Source organism: Protopterus annectens, chromosome 5.part0 (assembly GCF_019279795.1).
Source record: "Protopterus annectens isolate FY-2018-M chromosome 5.part0, PAN1.0, whole genome shotgun sequence".
Classification (NCBI taxonomy): domain Eukaryota; kingdom Metazoa; phylum Chordata; order Ceratodontiformes; family Protopteridae; genus Protopterus; species Protopterus annectens.
Genome location: NC_056735.1, coordinates 727,819,061 through 727,837,594, shown reverse-complemented (window position 1 = coordinate 727,837,594; position 18,534 = coordinate 727,819,061). Strand labels below are relative to the sequence as shown.

Here is an 18,534-nt window from a genome sequence, read left to right as displayed (position 1 = left end):
ATAAAAAGAAAGAGAAGATCAATAATGTACTGTTTGGGTGATGTTTTATCATAGCTCTATGACAGCTGACTGATTTGTGATGTTTGGAAATGGGCACAGATTAAAACAGTGCATATAAGAACATCTTGCAGAAGTATACTCCAAGTTTTGTTATTAAGTTACTAAAAGGTAATATTAACTATTAAAGAGTATGGATAAATAGAAGTTCCTATAGTCTATAACAAAAACGTGCTGGTGTGGAGAATATGCAGTGAGAAATAACTCTAATCATAGGGAATATTAGGGTGAGAAAGGATTGGGAAGAAGGACATTTATGAAGAAATATTCCATGAGAACCATTTAATTATTGCTGCTTTGTCTCCCATACCATATTACATGAATATGCATAATTATTATTCATACACTTTTGTTTATTTTAAATGAAAAACCAGGATTTTCATCAAGTGCTGCAGAATCTTTAACATCCACCTGAACTCTCATCAACTTAAGCACAGGTGAGACTGCACTTCCTCTCATGCTGCACTACAGTGTCCGTACACAAGTATGAATGCACACACCCGGTGTAGGAACATAACCAAAAAATTCTGGATCTGTTGGGCATCAAAATCATGTTTGCTATGTACTGAACAGCCACTCTTGAATCAGTATACACTTGTGCACTTAAACATCCCACTTGCTTACATCAGCCTCCTAGCAAGCTACACCAAGGAATGTAGTAATTCCAAAAACTGAATATGGTCTTCCATTAGGAACTTTCCACTCAAACACAAATACGCAAAAATACAAACAGAAATTAATAAAATATGCAGATTTGTGTCACCGGCTGATCAGAAAACCCATTTTTGCTTATCCTTTAACAAAGTAAAATCACTACCAGTAAAAGAAAAGGTAATTCTGCTTTTGCCCTCCCACTGCCCCCATTAAAATAAAAGCTGAAAATCAGACACCACTACCATGCGCTGAGGGATATGAATGAAGACACCCCTTCCCTACCTGGACCCAGATTTAAGATGAATATATGTGAAAGGACATTTGCAAATCATGCAAGAGGATACTTTATGCATGTTTAAAAGTACGCTGAAAGAGTCCCTTCCAAAGGAATGCACTTGTGCCTGATGTAAGGAAAAGGGTTCAGCACACAAACTGAACAACTCCAACCACACTGAAACAGTACTGATCCTGTGTACAATATTCAAGCTGCAGTCATTTTCAACTTTCTCAATATGCAGTTTACTGTTCTTGTTGCTTTGTTATCAAAAGATGTACTGTAAATATTGTACGGTTTTTAATAAGTGTGATATTCCTAAGGATTTTTGGGCTACCAACAGTAAAGCAAAAAAACATTTACCACTGCACATTGTTAAGCCACTCGAATGAAAATCTTCTTCTTCTTTCGGCTTTTCCCGGTTAGGGGTTGCCACAGCAGATCACCTGTCCGCTCATGATTGGCAGTGGAGTTTTAAAGTGTCGAGTGGCCAGCCCAGCGCCCAACCTTCCAAGGAAGGCACACACATGCACATACTCATGCCTAGGGCCAATTTAGAGTATCCAATACACCTACAGCATGTCTTTGGGATGTGGGAGGAAACCAGAGCATCCAGAGGAAACCCACGCGACCACAGGGAGGACATGCAGACTCCGCACAGAAGGCACCCCAGCCAAGGCTCGAACCGGAGAACCTCTTTCTGTGAGGCGGCACCGCTAACTGCTGCACCACCGCGGCCACCCAAACCACTCGAATGAAAATATCACTGCTAAATTCTGTGTGTTTATACATGCAAAATACTGTTTGTAAATCTGCACTTGTCTTTCTTTATCCGCATTGGTAAATGTTTCAAAATATTTGCTGCAAATCTGCATTTTACTGTCTTTTTGTATCTACAATGTAAACAGTGGACTTTTCTAACTTGGTTTAAAGATGAGATCCCATTTCTAAATCAGGGCATAAACTGAAGTTCATGAAACCAGTTTTGCTTCAGTCTTTGACACGTCACATGAGTGCAATTCTCAGCACCCGCAATGTACCCAGAAATGCCTCTTTCAGTTCATGAGGGGTTACTTTTATCGGTAGCATATTTAGATATGTTTGACAATTTTTTATTGGCTCAGCTGATCCTATTGTAGTGTGGCCTTATTCCACATTGTTCTAGTTTCTGCTTATAAGTCCTAGTATTTTACAAATTTATGTCTTTCAGTTTGTAAGACACTGTAGTTACTGGGTGAAGCAATTTCAATAATCAAAGCTATTCCTGTATTTTTCTCTTGAACTACAACATCCAGCCCGTTTGCTTCTACCTTCTTAGCTGCTGGTATGGGGCGATTCCACATAATTATTACTTCATCGCTTTCAACAATCCTTTGTGGTTCATGTCTCCAATGTCACTAAGCTACCTCTATTTGTGTAAAGTTTACAAAGTCTCCAGTGTAACAACCTACACTACATTGCTATATCTTTCAGTAAACCTTCAGCCATTAATATATCTCACCTGCAACAAGATGAATAACTTGCTTCTAGTTATGTATCGCAAAACCTACATCTGTCTATATCGCCTACCTTTTCTATGGATTTTATAGACCATCTGGTAGCTAGTCCACTATCTTGGGCTATCAATATTAACCTTTCATCTTTGGTTTAAATTCCCTCAGTCTTAGCCATTCACATGACAATTCTTGGCCAACAAGCGGCTGTTACAGCAGATCTCTATACTTCTTTATACAATTGTGATCTTTCCATCCTTCCATTTATCTTTTCTTTAATCCTGATCCCATTCTCTGTATTCTTTCTTTTGCTTTCTTGTACTTCCTGTTGGAACCTGTTTTTTATCCACATTTGGTTAGATTTTCATGCCTGCTTATTTCCTAAAGGCTGTTAACCTAAGCAATAAGGTCATCTTCAATGTATTTTGTTCACATTTTATAACTTTCAATATGTTTGGATCTGATGATGTCAATAAATACATATGCAATCCTACAATTACTGATCTACATTTTATTTAAATGCTGCTTAAATATTTTAAGTTGAACATACAGTGATCTGTGTGGTGATACGTTTTTGTAGTCCTCTGCTTTTTGTCCATTTATTGGTTTGCATTTTTTAGTTTGTTTTGAGACCTTAGTCTTGTAGCTTCATTTGTAGTTCTGTGAAGATTGTGTATCACTGCAGGGTTTTAGCATTTTACACATTACACTGCACTTCTACTTTCACAAGTAGAATTACATGCAATGGGTAGCTTTTTTATATTTTGAACCCAATCTGGACAATCTTGCAGCTTCTTTCACAGTTGTGGCAGGACTGTGATCTGCTGTCATATCTGAACCTCATTTAGTCATTTATCATACTATTAGTGGTAAATTTCTGCATGGTCTGGAGCCTTAGTTTGCTGTAGGACTGCAGTAGTAGCAGTATTGTGAATTCTGCTCCAGGAACTGTGTGTAAGTACTTTTTACAGCTGTATATACCTGCACAAAGTTGCATTACAGTGTCTTTCTATTTACCATGCTACTGTTTTTTTCCCATTCTTTGAGTCTTGTCAACCCTCCACTGAAGCATTACGGTAAAAGTTTCTGAAATCCGAACCAGCGAACTTGAGCTCCAGTTTGAAATTTTCTCCAGTCTGCCACCCTTTTCTTCTTGTGGTTTTTAAAGGCTGTGTTTCTGATTTCTGGCCCTTATGGTAATCTGATAAAAAAAAAAACACTGAAAAGACAGAAGAATCCAAGTTCACTCTTTTAATACTGATTAAGCACTTTCAATTCTTACAGTTCTTCTTCAGAATCATTCCTGACCTGCAAGGGTTGAAAGCTCTTAATTGAAATTAAAAGAGTGGACTTGGATTCTTCCATCTTTTCAGTGTTTTTTATCAGTTTTTATGTTTTACAACTGTTACTGAGTCATTCAGTTGTTTTCTTTTGCTACCCTATGGTAATCTGGCTTCCAAAGTACCTCCCTCTTCTTGCATTGCTATTGTCTGTTGTGTAATCTATTTAAGTACTTTCCTACCCACTGTTTTCCATATATCCATAATACTAAGTCCCCACCCAACAAACCAGTACCCTCCTTTACTACAAATTGTCTCCTGTTCATTTTCCAGAGCTTTCATCTGCTTGGCACTGCAGTCCCACTCTGATGGGGGTCCCAAGTTAATCCCGCTCCATCCTTGGCAAAAAAGACATTTATTATTTTGCACTTCGGTTAACTGTTTCAAACTACTGTTTTATTTTTGCTTTATTTGTTGATTTTGCCCTTAAATCATTATAAAGGTCCCCAACACTTGAAATTGTCATATCAAGGCAGTTCATTTTTATTGTGGCATTATACTCACAAACGGTTGTTCTTGGTGTTATTACATCAAAGGGTAGGAAATGCTCTGTACAGACACAAATGCTCAGAAGGTAAATTTTATCTAAAAAAACTTCCCTTAGAACTAAAACCTGTAACTTGGTGTAACTAAAACAAAGCCATTGTGCACAGACAAGCTTACAACAGTCAGTCTGCAGATTAAAAAGCACTACTATCAAATCTCAGCATAATCTAACATAGTATAGTGTTAACCTCCAGAGACCACCCAAGGAGACCTCTATATAATCCAGTACATGTCCTACAGTAACCCACCCAAATACATTGTCCAGACAACATGGATATGCAGTTTCCAAATGTCTCAGTAGTCAGCTTAGTGGATATGGGCATCCTCAGACAATACAGCAATTGTCTCATGTTTAAAGACAACCACTTAATCCTTAAAAAATCAAACACAGTATGCAAGATATACATATGCACAATTTCACTAGAGGCAAAAATCTTGCATACAAACAAGGGTGCAAACAACACACACACACTACATCCATCACACAGTATCCACCACACACATAGACCAACCTATGCTAAATTTGCAATTTCCCTATCCTCAAAGACCTCCTAAGCCTATAAACAGTAATGCCTATCCCAAGCAATCACTAAAGGACTCACCAAAAGTAACACCAAACAACTCACAAATGTCTGCATACAGTGGAGCCCCAACAACAAAGCCCATAAGGCAGGGCAACACATTACCCAGTTCCCTATTCAAAGGGGACACCATAGTATGACATACAGATTACCCACTCACCAGACTGAACAAGAAGATAATGGTTAGTTGCTTATCTGGATCTAGGATCCACCAAGTTGCACACTCACTCAAGTCACTATACCACAGATACAAACATGATTTTATCAAAGCCCATACTGGTGTTAACAACATGAGATGTACTTCCCTGGACTATATGAAAGAAGACATTGTTGATCTCAATGAATAGGTGTCTTGGCCAGGTATGTGCTTTGAGCTGAACATCATTCTACCTTCACCAAGGATGGTGCCACAGTACAAACAAAAGATGACTGATTTCAATAATTGGCTTAGTTTCTGGTGTTTTTCTAGGGGTATTCAATATTTGTCAGCATTTGAGGACATGGTTAACAGACCAAGTTGCTTTGCAAAGGAAAGTCTGCACCTGTCTCTCCTAGGTTTCTAAATACTGGCTAAAACTTTACCTGCCCCTTTAGAGACATTTTAAAGCAATGCCAAATTGACAAACCTACTGACATAACAAAAAAAAAAACAAACAAAAAAAAAAACAAAGAAACCTAATGGTGTTACTGCTCAGTGTTAGGAGCCTAAACAAGAAACTCCACACCCTACAAGCTCTCCTCACTCTGCAGAATGTAGACATCTATGCCATTACCAACACATGGTTTAAATATGCAGGAAGTACTTAGGCAGTGCCTTCCACACATTTAGACCACCAGACAGAGGGAAAAAAGTGGACAAGTTTCAATCTATATTAGCAACAAGCATGACTCTAAGTTGGTTAAACAGGACAATACCCTGGAATTTATCCATGTGTAAATCACATTGGGCAAAGTCCCATAACATATCCTAGCACCCTAAAGGTCACCCTCTATGTCCCTAGACTCCCATAGCTCATAACTACACCTACTTGAGAAATTCACCATTAAACCAAATACCCTATTCATGGGAGACTAACTACCCCTCTCTAAGCTGTAAAACATACACTGCCTCAAACCTGCAGGCACAACATTTCCTGGACTTTATTAACACAGATATCTTTAAGTAGCTAGTGCGCACACCCATTACAGGTTCGAATATACTGGACCTGGTACTCACCAATATGGGAGAGTGCTGCACCCCCCCTCAAGTGTCTCTAATTAAACTAAACAGGAAACTAAGAGGAGTAGGTCCAACAAGGCCAATTATGAGGTCAAGATACATCACAGGCTAAAGACAACCACAATGCCTTTCACAGCTATGTCCAAAATCTCAAAGGCAGCACACATCAGTGTGCTGAACTGGTAATCAATGGTGCAACCTTCACTGAGCAGAGTAACAGTGAATTTGCTGGTTGACAAATTCAGCTCAATTTTCAACCTCCCCCCCACTTACCTCCATCAAATACCTACTCCCATAACCCCGTCCAGCTATTAACAAGAAGCAAGTCCTGGAAGTACTCACCAAGGCCAAAAGCAAAGTCTCAATGGGCCCCAACCATATTCCAGGATACCTCCTAAATAGCTGTAAACATGACCTATCAGGACCACCTAAGTCGCTTTTCAACTACAGCCTCAAAACAGGATTTGTATCACGAGAATGGAGGACTGCAATGGTTATCCCACTTCACAAGGGTAGACTACCAAGTGACTCTGGAAACTACAGTCCTATTAGTCTGTCTAGTCTAATATGCAAAGCCATGAATCATGGAAATGATCAACAAAGACAAAGGCAACCCTCAGACACTGGACCCAAACCAGTTTGGTTTTGTTAAGGGAAGATCATGCCAACTAAACCTTTTAAACTTCTTTGAGAAGGTCACCAAGGCAATGGAGGAGAAGAAACAGTGCATACCACCTACATGGACCTAGTTAAGGCATTCGATACAATACGCCCACTTGGGTATACTTGTCAAATTCACTAATCTGGGCATAAAACCCTACATAACTTGCTGGATTGCCAGATGGCTGACAGATAGGACACATGAAGTCAGGATTGCTGATAACACCTACACTAAGAGACCAGTCACCAGCGGGGTACCTCAGGGCTCCATGTTGGGAGTGCTCCTATATGGCATCCACCTCTCAGAGCTAAAGGCTAATGTCAAGGATAGCTGGCTGACCAAGTTCCCAGATGACTGCAAATTGAGAGTTTTCACAAATTCCTCCCATGACATAAACATCTTACCAGAGAGTCTAATACAGAAAAATGACAGGTGTCAAAGTCATTCTGTCCACCTCCATTTATTAACAGTGACACACAAAACTTAAACTACTTTGGCTTTAACCAAGTGCAAAGACGTATTTATATTCCAAGCCCCGTAACAATGTACTGGACTGCAATACTGGTGGTCTAGATTTGAGAGGATGTCTGTATATTAGTGCTTCCTGGTAGCATGTTATCAGCCTGATAGATTTACTTTCTTGTGTAACTGACAGGGTCTGACATCTAGCATGACTTGGTGCTGAGCAGATGTGAAATGAGCCAACTTTTCTTAAGTCTACAACAGGGTAAATGGAGGAAAAAATTAACATCTGATCATCTCCTGCTCTACCATATGACAATAACAAAAGAAGAAAGCTAACAACCTAACAGAAAGCCTTTTTTTCCTGTTCCAGCAATTCCATACTAAGAAACCTATCTCTAAATTAAAAGTAACTACTACTGATGTTTCAAAAGCCCTAATTCCTATGAAAGATAAAAGCCCCAAAACTAGGACAGGGATGGGTTGGGGCACTGAGGGAGACTATGAGACTGTAGAAGCTCTATCAGCTTAATGGCAAGATGGAGAAATGTGGTCAACAGTCCATATATGGGAGGTTAGAAAGTGAAGAGACACCTCTGCAAAGGCAACTGCAAAGGACCATGGGAGCTGCTGATGATGCAAAATGCATGCATGGGAGAGCAGATATCTGACATGTTTATAACTTAAACTCAATAACACATACTTGAAAGAATTACTAGATTAAGCAAACAATTTAGTTTGTTAGATTCTACTGCAAAACACAATTGTTGTCTCAAAACAGTTTTATATTCGGCATAAAGACAAGTGTAAAATAGAAATAGTATTCATATTCTATAACTATTTCACATTGTCACACTACCAGAGTTTATGACTACTTTACATAGATCAGTAAATTACCTTGTCAACCTTTAGGTCTGGAATGTTCAAGAGCAGGAATTCCTATTGCTATACAAGTTCCCTAGCTCTCAATGAATCAGGTACAAATGTCAATAGATTTAGGGACAAATCCAGAAATAATCAGGGACACTTTTAAAATATTAGTACTACTAACCTGAAGCATTGACTGAATAAGACAAATGTGAATTAATATACATTTTCTGAAGTTAAGAAGTCTATAACCCTAATTGTTTTCATAGGTTCATAGGTTCATAGGTTCATACTAGGCTATCTGCCCTGGGGCAATTATAAGCCTAGCCCAATTCTGTCCACCCCTTGATTTGAGTATACTGTGCCCTTTTTAAGGTTTAGTTTACTGTGCCTCTGTCTAATAGTGACACAGGAGTAATCCCTGGGACAAACCTATGATCCCCCATCCACCTATCGAGCTTCTTCTTGAAGAGATTCAGTGAGGTGCTCTGCCTCACATGAACTGGAATTCTATTCTAGAGCAAAGGGAGCCTCTGGGTTATGAACCTGTCCCTCCAGCCAGTTCTATTTATTTCTGTGCTGAGGTTCAAGTCCCTCGAGCATGTGGCTCTAAGGGATTTAGATTTACTGAGGTGGAGCATGTCCATTAATTCTGGATTTGACATAGCTTTGTATGTCAGGCATAGATCAAGTAGGCGGTATGCAACTGAGTAGAGCTGGAGTTTTTTTAACCGAGCAGCATATGGCATCTGTTTGAGACCCTTGATCCTCTTGGTGAGATACTTTTGGGGTCTTTCTAATTGCTGCACGTATCGGGTAAGGTACATTCCAAAAGGGGCATTGTATCCTATGATGGGCCTGATGAGGGATGAATAAAGGGGCACGATTACCTCTCTTGATCTAGATGTGAAACCCTTCATGATGAGGTGGGCTATGTAGAAGGTCTTTCTAACCACTTTGGCAACGTGGTTTTCAAAGGAGAGATTGCTATCAACTTGGGTCCCCAGGTCCCTAATAACTTTCTCTGTACTTAATGGGTTTCCGCCTATGTGGTAATTTGTGGGCACATTGTTTTTGCCAAAGGGTATGACTATACATTTTTGGCATTTAGTTTTAAACCATGGTGCTGGCACCAGTTATCTGTCTCTGTGAGACCTTTTGAAGGATGTTTGTGTCAGCTGGAGAGTTGATTATGGCCAGTTTGCAGTCATCTGCGAACTTGGTGAGCCATAGTCCTCCCATTGCCTGTACCTCAGAAAAGTATATACACAAGAGTGGTCCCAGGACAGAACCCTGTGGGATGCCACTTGTGACCGGTTTCGAGTCTGACATGGCTCCAGCAACTCTCACTCTGTGGGTTCTGTCTTTGAGCCAGTTTGCACCCATCTTGTGACATAGGGGTTTATATTTAAGCTGGATAGCTTATCTATGATGCCCGGTGGGGTATTGTGTCAAATGCCTTTGCAAGGTCCAGATAGGCTGACTACCTTCCCTTCATCTATGGCTTTGGTGACTGTTTCGAAGAAGTCAACCAGGTTCAAAAGGCAGGATCTGCCCTTGACAAAGCCGAACTGGGTAGGATCTAGTGTCTGTAGGTCCCTAATGTCTTTGTTTATGAGCTCCATGATGATCCTCTCCATAGTCTTGCAGACTAAGCTAGTCAGGCTTATGGGGCGATAGTTTCCAGGGTGAGGCTCCACCTTTGGAGTGGGACCACTGTTGCTGCACGCCATTCTGTGGGCACATATCCTGTAGTGAGGCTGAGATTGTATAGCTGTTTTATTTGAGGGATTAGTTCCTCTTGGAGTTCATGTAGGATGCAACCTGGGACGCCATCTGGTCCCATGGAAGCAGGGTTTTTTGCTTTGGAGAGGGCAGCCTTCACCTGAGCATCAGAGATGTTTGGGAGGCAGCCCTCTGCCGGAATAGATACTTGCTCTTTTGGGGGGGAGAAGTCTGCACTGAACCTGTCTGCCAGGATATTGGCGATGTCTGTGGGTTTAGTGTATTTTTTGTCGTTTAGAATCAACTCGGAACAAGTCTGGGAGTTGCATCCCAGGTTCCTAACATAACTGAAAAAAGCCTTATGATTGTCTTTGGTGTCCTGTGCAATTTTTCTCTCGAAGTTGGCCTTGGAGGATTCTATGAAGGATCGTAATTGTTTGCTAGTACTGATGAGAGATGCCTTCCCTATTAGGGATTTTTCTCTATCATGTAGTAGCTTCCTCCTTCTGTTATACAGTTTATTTATGGCAGGGGTCCACCAGACTGGCCGCCTGCCTTTGGATGATTTGGTCTTGGTTTAGTTTGGGAAAGATGATCCATGCATTCCTGGAGATGTCCGAGAATGCTATATAGGATTCTGCAGTTTGGGCCATAGTTTCCGCTGGCCCTGGGGCCTTGAAGGATTCCACTTCGTTTTGAGAAGTGAGAAGTTCGCTTTGAGAAGTTTTTCACTGTGGTTTTCTGGGCTGGGGGGCGGGGATGTGGACATCCAGTGAAATTAATTTATGGTCTGACCTTACCAATGAGGGATATACTTCTGGTGTGGAGCATAGAGTCCCCATGTTGGTAATGATCAGGTCTAGTATGTTGTCCCCTCTTGTGGGAGTGGTGACTAGTTGTTCCATAGCATTTGAGTTTATAATTTTCAGGAACCTTTGGGCTAAGGTGCTGGGGCTTGAGTAGTGCTCCCAGTCAATGTTTGGGTAGTTGAAGTCACCCAATATAATGGTGTTCGAGATCTTCATGTTCTCCAATGTTTTCAGGAAAGCCGAGTGGGATTCCTGACTTTGAGGGTGGTCTGTAGGATGCTATAAACTGAAAAGCAGTCTTGCCCACTGTTAGTTGCACATGGATGGTCTCTGATACAACCTGGAGGTGTAGATATCCTTGACAAATATGGAAACTCCCTCCTTTTGTGGTTTGGTCCGGGTTTTAAAGCATGATACGAGGTATAGCCTGGTAGTGCTGGGGTGCTCTCTGGAGCCTTGAACCAGGTTTCTGTCACTGCACAGATATCGATGTTCTCCATACTGAGGAGAGCTTCGAGTGCGTGCATCTTGAGGTTAAGACTTCTGGCATTAAGCAGCATTACCCTTAGTTTCTTGTGGAAATGTAGTTAGAATATCACAACTTTTTTTTCATTATTTATTAAGTGCAAACCCCAACTTTTATCCAAATACAACAGTTTTTAAGAGGGGCAAAACTAAAATTTGAGTCAAAATTATGGATAGCCCTGAAAAATCAATGACATTTGGTTGGTATGGTCTCTATATCTAGCCAGACCATAATTTAAGTCTCCATTACTTTACATCCAAATATCCCCCGAGTATTTCCTATTATAGACTCAGAGCATGCACATAAACTATGAAAAACACATTCTACAGAAAACAAACTGCTGAGTATCACAGTATTTAAGAACACTTACCCTCTCACGACGACTTGCTATTTCTGCTTTTATTTGCTCCAGGTCATACTTGGAGCTACAAGAGAAGCCGGAATATGCTGCAGAAAAACACCACAAAGAACATAATCACTATTTCACAGTTAAAACATTAAAAGGGATCTACTAAATAAACATATTCCACTAATATACCAAAGCACCTTGTTCTATAAAAGCAAGAGAATGCAAACTCTAGCTACAATTTCACAAGCTGCACTTAAATAATCAGAAGTGTAAATAATGTAGTTAGAATATCACAACTTTTTTAGAGCATGCAAAGTGGAAACACAAACACAACATTTTGAAACATTTTCAAATTATTTTAATTCTTTCTTTGTATGATTCTGCATCACTAACTCCAAATTTATCAGTTGCAACATTCTTGTGTTTTGATTAAAAAATTAGTTTACTAATTACATTGTATTCCCAATAACCCATCGGGTAACAATCCTTGCTATAATGAGTCTGCTGACTGTTTTAAGATACAGGCTCTGTTTGCAGGTAGTAGTTCAGCAGAGGCTTTTAAAAGTAATTCGAACCATGCAGAATATGGAAGCATAATAAAAGGTACATATAAATTTGACACCTGTAATGTGTAGATTTAATGTGAATGCAAGTAATGTAAATGTAGTTTGCATTTCCAGAGATACTCTATAAGGATCATTAGATTAAACATATAATTACCAGTATGATGTATATAATGCAATCTGCTCAAGATGCGGTCCATTTTACATTGGAAAAATAGAAAATTAAGGAGCAGAATTTATGAACACACACATGCTATAAAGCACTGTTTGGTAAGTAGTGGTTTTAAGAAATTTACTTATTTATTTATTTATTTTATTAGCAGTGTCAACAACAGGTAGAACACTTGCCTTTGCTGCAGATGGCTGTGAATTCTACTCCTACACCAGGTAGATTGATTACTTACACTGTAGTGCAGCATAAGGGAGGAGGGGTGCTGCACTCCTGAGTGTGTTATCCTTCGAATGAGACATTAAACCAAGGCCCTATCTACTTGAGTTGATGGTAGCTCAAGTAGCTGTAAAAGATCCTATGACACCTATACAAATTAGAGATCCTATATCTGTATTCTATTTACCACTTGTTTACACCAATACTATATATTTACCTATTCCATCACCAATATTTATAATGAAGAACAACTCACAATGTTTTCTTTACTGGACCCCCACTCCTTTTTCCACAACCAGCATTTGATCCTTTTATGACTGCTAGAAAAACGCATTTCCCATTAAACATAATTTCACTAAGTCTTTTCATTCCTAAATAACCCATGACACATAAAATATTCTTTTATCTATTCTTATTTGTTCTGTTTTTAGTATTCCTATTATATTAGTGCACTATCATAAACATGTTTATATCTTGTTCTTTTACATTTCCAAATAAATTCTCCTTACACAATTGTTTTTCCATAACTTTCTTACTCTTTTACATATCAAGAACGCATGTTCTGCTGTTTCATCTTCACCACAACATAAACAAACTCTTTTACTTTTCTTTTATATGGCATGTTGCTTTTAACAGGAAGTTTGTTTATACTTAACCTCCATAAAAAATCTTGGCATTCTACCCATTTTTTCCTCTTTCAGACTTCATTATGGATTAATACAAAATGATTGCGCTATTAACTCTTCATACCATATTTTCCATTTTTTCACATCATCAGTCTTTATCATCCACATTCTTATTTTTCCAAATAATTTTGCATTTCATCATTATAATATTCTATATTTTTTTTCATTTATTAGATCTAGCTTCTTCCCACAGGTCTTTGTACTTCGAATATCTTTTCCCCTAATTTCTCATTATCCTTTATCCATATTAATGCTTTATATAAATTCAAAGAAGCCCCAACTGCTATTGGACTAATTTATCCTAAACCACCACTTTCTTTATTTCTATTCAATACTCCTATTTTTACTGGATTCAATCTCAAACCCCATATAAAAAAAAAAAGTTTCCATTATTTCCTTTTCATATATTTTTGGAATCATAAAAACACTTACTAAATATGCCATTTTACTTATCAACAAGGAATTAACTAAATTTTCTTTCTTTTTATGTGACAACTTATGTTTACAGTAATGCATAGATTTCTTTTATATTTCTTATTACATTTTCCCATTGTCTTTACTTTGTTTCATTAATACAAAGCTCTATTCCTAAAATCTTTATTTCTGTTATAACAAATTGTATACCTACTATATTATTACTGCTTCCTAATCCTTGACTTTTTTCTTTACTAAGATCCATCCATATTCCTTTTAATAATGCTATTAACTACTGAATTACCCTTTTCAGCCAAAATAATTGTTTTTGTTATGACAACTATATCATTTGCATAGGTCATTATAAATGGAGTTTGTACACGTTCCTATTTCACATTCTGCCTTTCTCACTTTAGTCCTAATTTCGCCAACTATTAAATTCATAATTAAAACAAACAGACTATTACTCAGTGGACATCCTCGTCTAATCCCATTATTCATATATAGTTCTGTACTTAACCATCTGTTAATAAGTATTCTCACTCTATTTTTTTTATAAGCGGTCATACATACTATTTTCTTATTAATATTGTAGTTATCCATGGACTTCTATAACACTTCATACTCTATTATATCAAACGTCTTATTAACATCTCCAGCCATTAATTTTACTTCTTTCATAACCATCATCTATTACTTCCCATATAATCATCAGAAGTCCTTGACAGCCTCTGTCTTTAATGCTGAATACACTTTCTTCTATAATGTTTTATATTTTATTTTCCATTGTCATGTTTACATTTACATTCCATTGACAGGCCAGCATATTCAAAAGCATACATATTAGAGAAAATGGAACATAAGGACAAAATGCAGATTAGCATGCAATGCATATCTCTGGATTCAAATAATTGTATTTGCAGTTCTTGAAATTAACCAGAATCCGCATCTGTTACCCAACATTACTTTGGGATTCAGAATATTTGATTGTTGCTCTACAGAAGCAAGAGCAATACAGAGTACTTTTTGGATGCTCTCTGAACAGGAAAATCCAGTTCCAAACTACAATTGTGAAAGAACGTCAAAGCTGGCAGCGATACTAGGAGGGACCTTGTTATCAATATCTGTGCCCCTGGCGTGGATACTAGGTCTTTATAAATATCCCCAGGATCCACAGTCTGTGTGCACTGAAATTTGTCCTTCTGGCTACCGGAAAGCTAACAGACCTGGGCAGCCTATCTGCTGTTTTGATTGCATTCAGTGCTCTGAAGGAGAGATCACAAACCACAGTGGTAGACCCCCCTCTAAATAACTTACAACAGATCCTCCTATTTGAAAGAAGATATATGGAACACTGTGCCCTCAATCCTCTAACTGGTGTCCATTCTACCTTCATTTAAGGTTAAGACATTAAGACTGTATTTATATAATATAATCTGTATATTGCTGCCCTGGGTCTAAAGGCACCTCCAGTCTTGTCCCCTATAATTATCTGTCTCCCTCTAATTCTTTTAATCAAATTTGTTGCCCCTAGCATATTATACAAGCATTAATTAACCTACACTACACTCTGTAAATTTCACCTATTCATTGCTCTCCCTCACTAAGCCCTGAATACTGCATTCAGATCCCCATCCTGTAGCTAATAAATCACCCTGCTAGAGTGCAAAACACTTTCTAAACACAGTCCATATCTTAGTCTCTAACATAGGTGATATAACATAATAGATTCAAACCTATTTAACAATTCAGTTACAAACTTCAGCTTAAAATCTAGTCTAATAATACAAGCATTACACTAATTACGTACCATAGTCTAGGGAACCACTTGTAGTCAGTGTAAGCCCTGCTCCGCTTGCCCTCACTGCACTCGGGCTCGCTTCACACCCCTCCCTGCCCCCAATTCCCACCCGCCTCCACTACCTACAAAGCTATAGGTACTTAACCACACCCCTACTTATTATACCCTATCAGCCTTACTGCCTTACTCTTTCCACCCTGACTTGACACCCTTTCAGCTATCCACTTTCATTCTTTCTCCACCCACTTTACTACCCCATACTGATCATCTGATCTTCTTCTGTTGTGTTACTAAACAACAGATACATACCACTTTACTCCTTTCTATCACTGTGTTATGTTACTCTTTACTACCCATTCTGTTAATCCCTTATGTACTTACTTTGTATGAAAACCAACAGCTTAATGAGTATCAGTTCCCTGCAGGCCACACTATACCCCTAGCTGTAGAACATTCCACCTTTTGCCATACTATTAACAAATGGCAATATTCTACATCATTCTCACTCCCACAGCATGCTAACCCTCTGTACATTAGCACTAAATCCAAACAATACCACAAGCTATTGCATAAACTCCTGAGGTTCATCACCAAGTATTGACTTAGCCTTATACTCAGTGGTGATATACATGCTAACCCTGGCCCTTCTACCGCTGATACACACACCCCCTCTGCATGCAACCTAAGCCACAAAAATATAATCAGCAGACCAACTAATTCTCTTCTTGTCTGTCATCTCAACATTAGGAGCATTAATAATAAGGTACATGAATTGCATGCCCTCCTAGCAGTCTACTACCGTGAGATTCTCTGTTTATCTGAAACCTGGTTAAAACCTTCCACTACTGACAACAAAGTGTTACCACCTGGGTATAATATACATAGGCTGGACATACATGGATATACATGGTCCAGGAAGGGGGGGGGGGGTAGCTTTACTTTATAAATCTGAGTTGAATGTAACCACAGATGTTATTCAACCACCTCAAATAAATAACTCTGAAATTCTTGCCACTAGATTGAAACTTAACAAAAATAAAAGCATCAACATCATCTGTATGTATATTCCACCAGGTAATAGTGTAGCCACACTTGAAGACACCCTTTACTGGCTATCATGTCACTACCCCCAAGAAACCCTAATCCTAGGAGACTTTAACATAGACTGGAGTTCCTGTTCCTCAGAATCCCCTTCTACCCACATCAACCTGCATGCATTTGCTCAAACCATAACCACCCCCAATAGGCTAGGTAAACCTAACCAAAAAGAAAGCATACTTGACTGGGTACTTGTAAATAGTAACCCCCAGCTGTACATTGTTGGTACCCTCCCCGATGATCTAAGTGACCAGCTACTCACTTACATAGTCAAGAAAAAAGCCATTAATCCACAACAACCCTTACTCAGAAAAGTCAGAAACAAAAGTGACTTTAACCCTGACAAATTCCGAATGGAACTTAGCTCCTGTAACTGGTCTATTCTAAAGCACCTTCCCTTAGAGGATGCAGGTGCCTACTTTAACAATACATTTCTTGAAATTCTAGATCTGCATGCACCGGTCCGCTCTAAGCAAACAAAAGCAAAAACTGCACCTTGGCTCTCTAAAGACTCTAGACTAAAGATTACCAGCAGAAATAAACTATGGGCTGTATGGTGCTCCACTAAAGACCCCCATGATCATGTTAAATACAGGTATGCTAGGAATGAAACCAAAAAATATATTTTACATGACAAGAAACAATACTATTGCAATTTACAGAGAGCTAACCAGAACAATCCTCAGAAGTTCTGGGCTGGGCTGAACAATCTACTTCATCCTGGAAAAACATCTACACCTACCCGTGCTGCCATTAGTAATAAATCCCCAGAGGTGGTCTCAGACAGTTTTAACCATTTCTTTACCGAAACAATTCAAGCCCTCGCTACCCAATTACCTCCTAGCTCCCCAGGCCCTGACATTGCTACTTCTAAATACCGACTCTCATTTAGCTTCCAACCAGTGTCCATATCACTTATTCGTAACCTGACCAAGAAACTAAAACCCACCGCACTCTCCGCTGACCAACTCCCCGCCAAGTACCTACAAAAATCAGCTGAAGCCATTGCCTATCCAATTTCAACACTGATCAAACATACCATATCAGATGCCATGATCCCCACCATATGGAAAACGTCCTACATAATTCCACTACATGAAGGAGGTTCCTCCACTGAATTCTCCAATTATAGACCCATAGCTATACTTTCACTACTTGCAAAGATTATGGAAAGGTGTATACACAAACATTTCATGCACCACCTAATCCAAAATCACCTCATGGCTGATAGCCAGCATGGTTTCCGGCCACACCATAGTACAACCTCAGCCCTAATGGCTTTTACCAATACCATAAACAATAACTGTAACAATAATCACATATCCTCTGCCTTCTTTTTGGATCTTTCTAAGGCATTTGATATGGTCAATCACCAGCTTCTGCTTTGCACCCTGTAAACTTTCTGTCTAGATTTTAAAGCCCTTCTTTGGTTTATATCCTACCTTAATGGGAGACAGCAGGCTGTCTTATGGCAAAACAAGCTCTCTAATCTACTGCCGAACACCCTTGGAGTACCACAAGGCTCCATATTAGGTCCCCTACTGTTTTCCATCTTTACTAATGACTTGCCTACTATCATACCAAATGTCAGCTGTATCCAATATGCTGATGACTCCACTCTGATCTGCTCAGCTACATCTCCAACAGAACTGAGGGCTGCTACCCACTCCACCTTTTATACCATAGAAAATTGGTTCTCTAAGCATCGATTGTTACTCAATCCCAAAAAAAACTAAAATGGCTTTATTTTACCAGCTCAAAAATCTGCTCCTTTCTCCTTCAACATAAATGCAAAAAATGGGACAATTATTTCCCCCGACCCCTATACAAAACTACTAGGTGTCATTATTGACAATAACCTAAAATTTGACCTACATGTAAATCAAACAATCAGGAACATCAATAAAAAACTTGGGTCACTCTATAGAATTAAAGCCTTCCTTACTCCTCCAGCTAAGATGGCCATAGCTTGCTCCCACCTATGTTCAACACTTTTATATGCCTCCCCCCTTCTCTCCAAT

At 39.0% G+C, this 18,534-nt stretch overlaps 1 protein-coding gene across 2 annotated transcripts in view; it reads right to left on the bottom strand.

Moving 5' to 3' along the window:
• Positions 1-18,534, bottom strand: part of WWC3 (WWC family member 3) — a 1,641,181-nt gene that overhangs the window by 946,181 nt on the left and 676,466 nt on the right. For both annotated transcript variants that reach the window (XM_044072574.1, XM_044072573.1), the window contains exon 4: positions 11,585-11,661. In XM_044072574.1, coding sequence (XP_043928509.1) covers positions 11,585-11,661 — 77 coding nt within the window. The remainder of the gene's footprint in view (positions 1-11,584; positions 11,662-18,534) is intronic.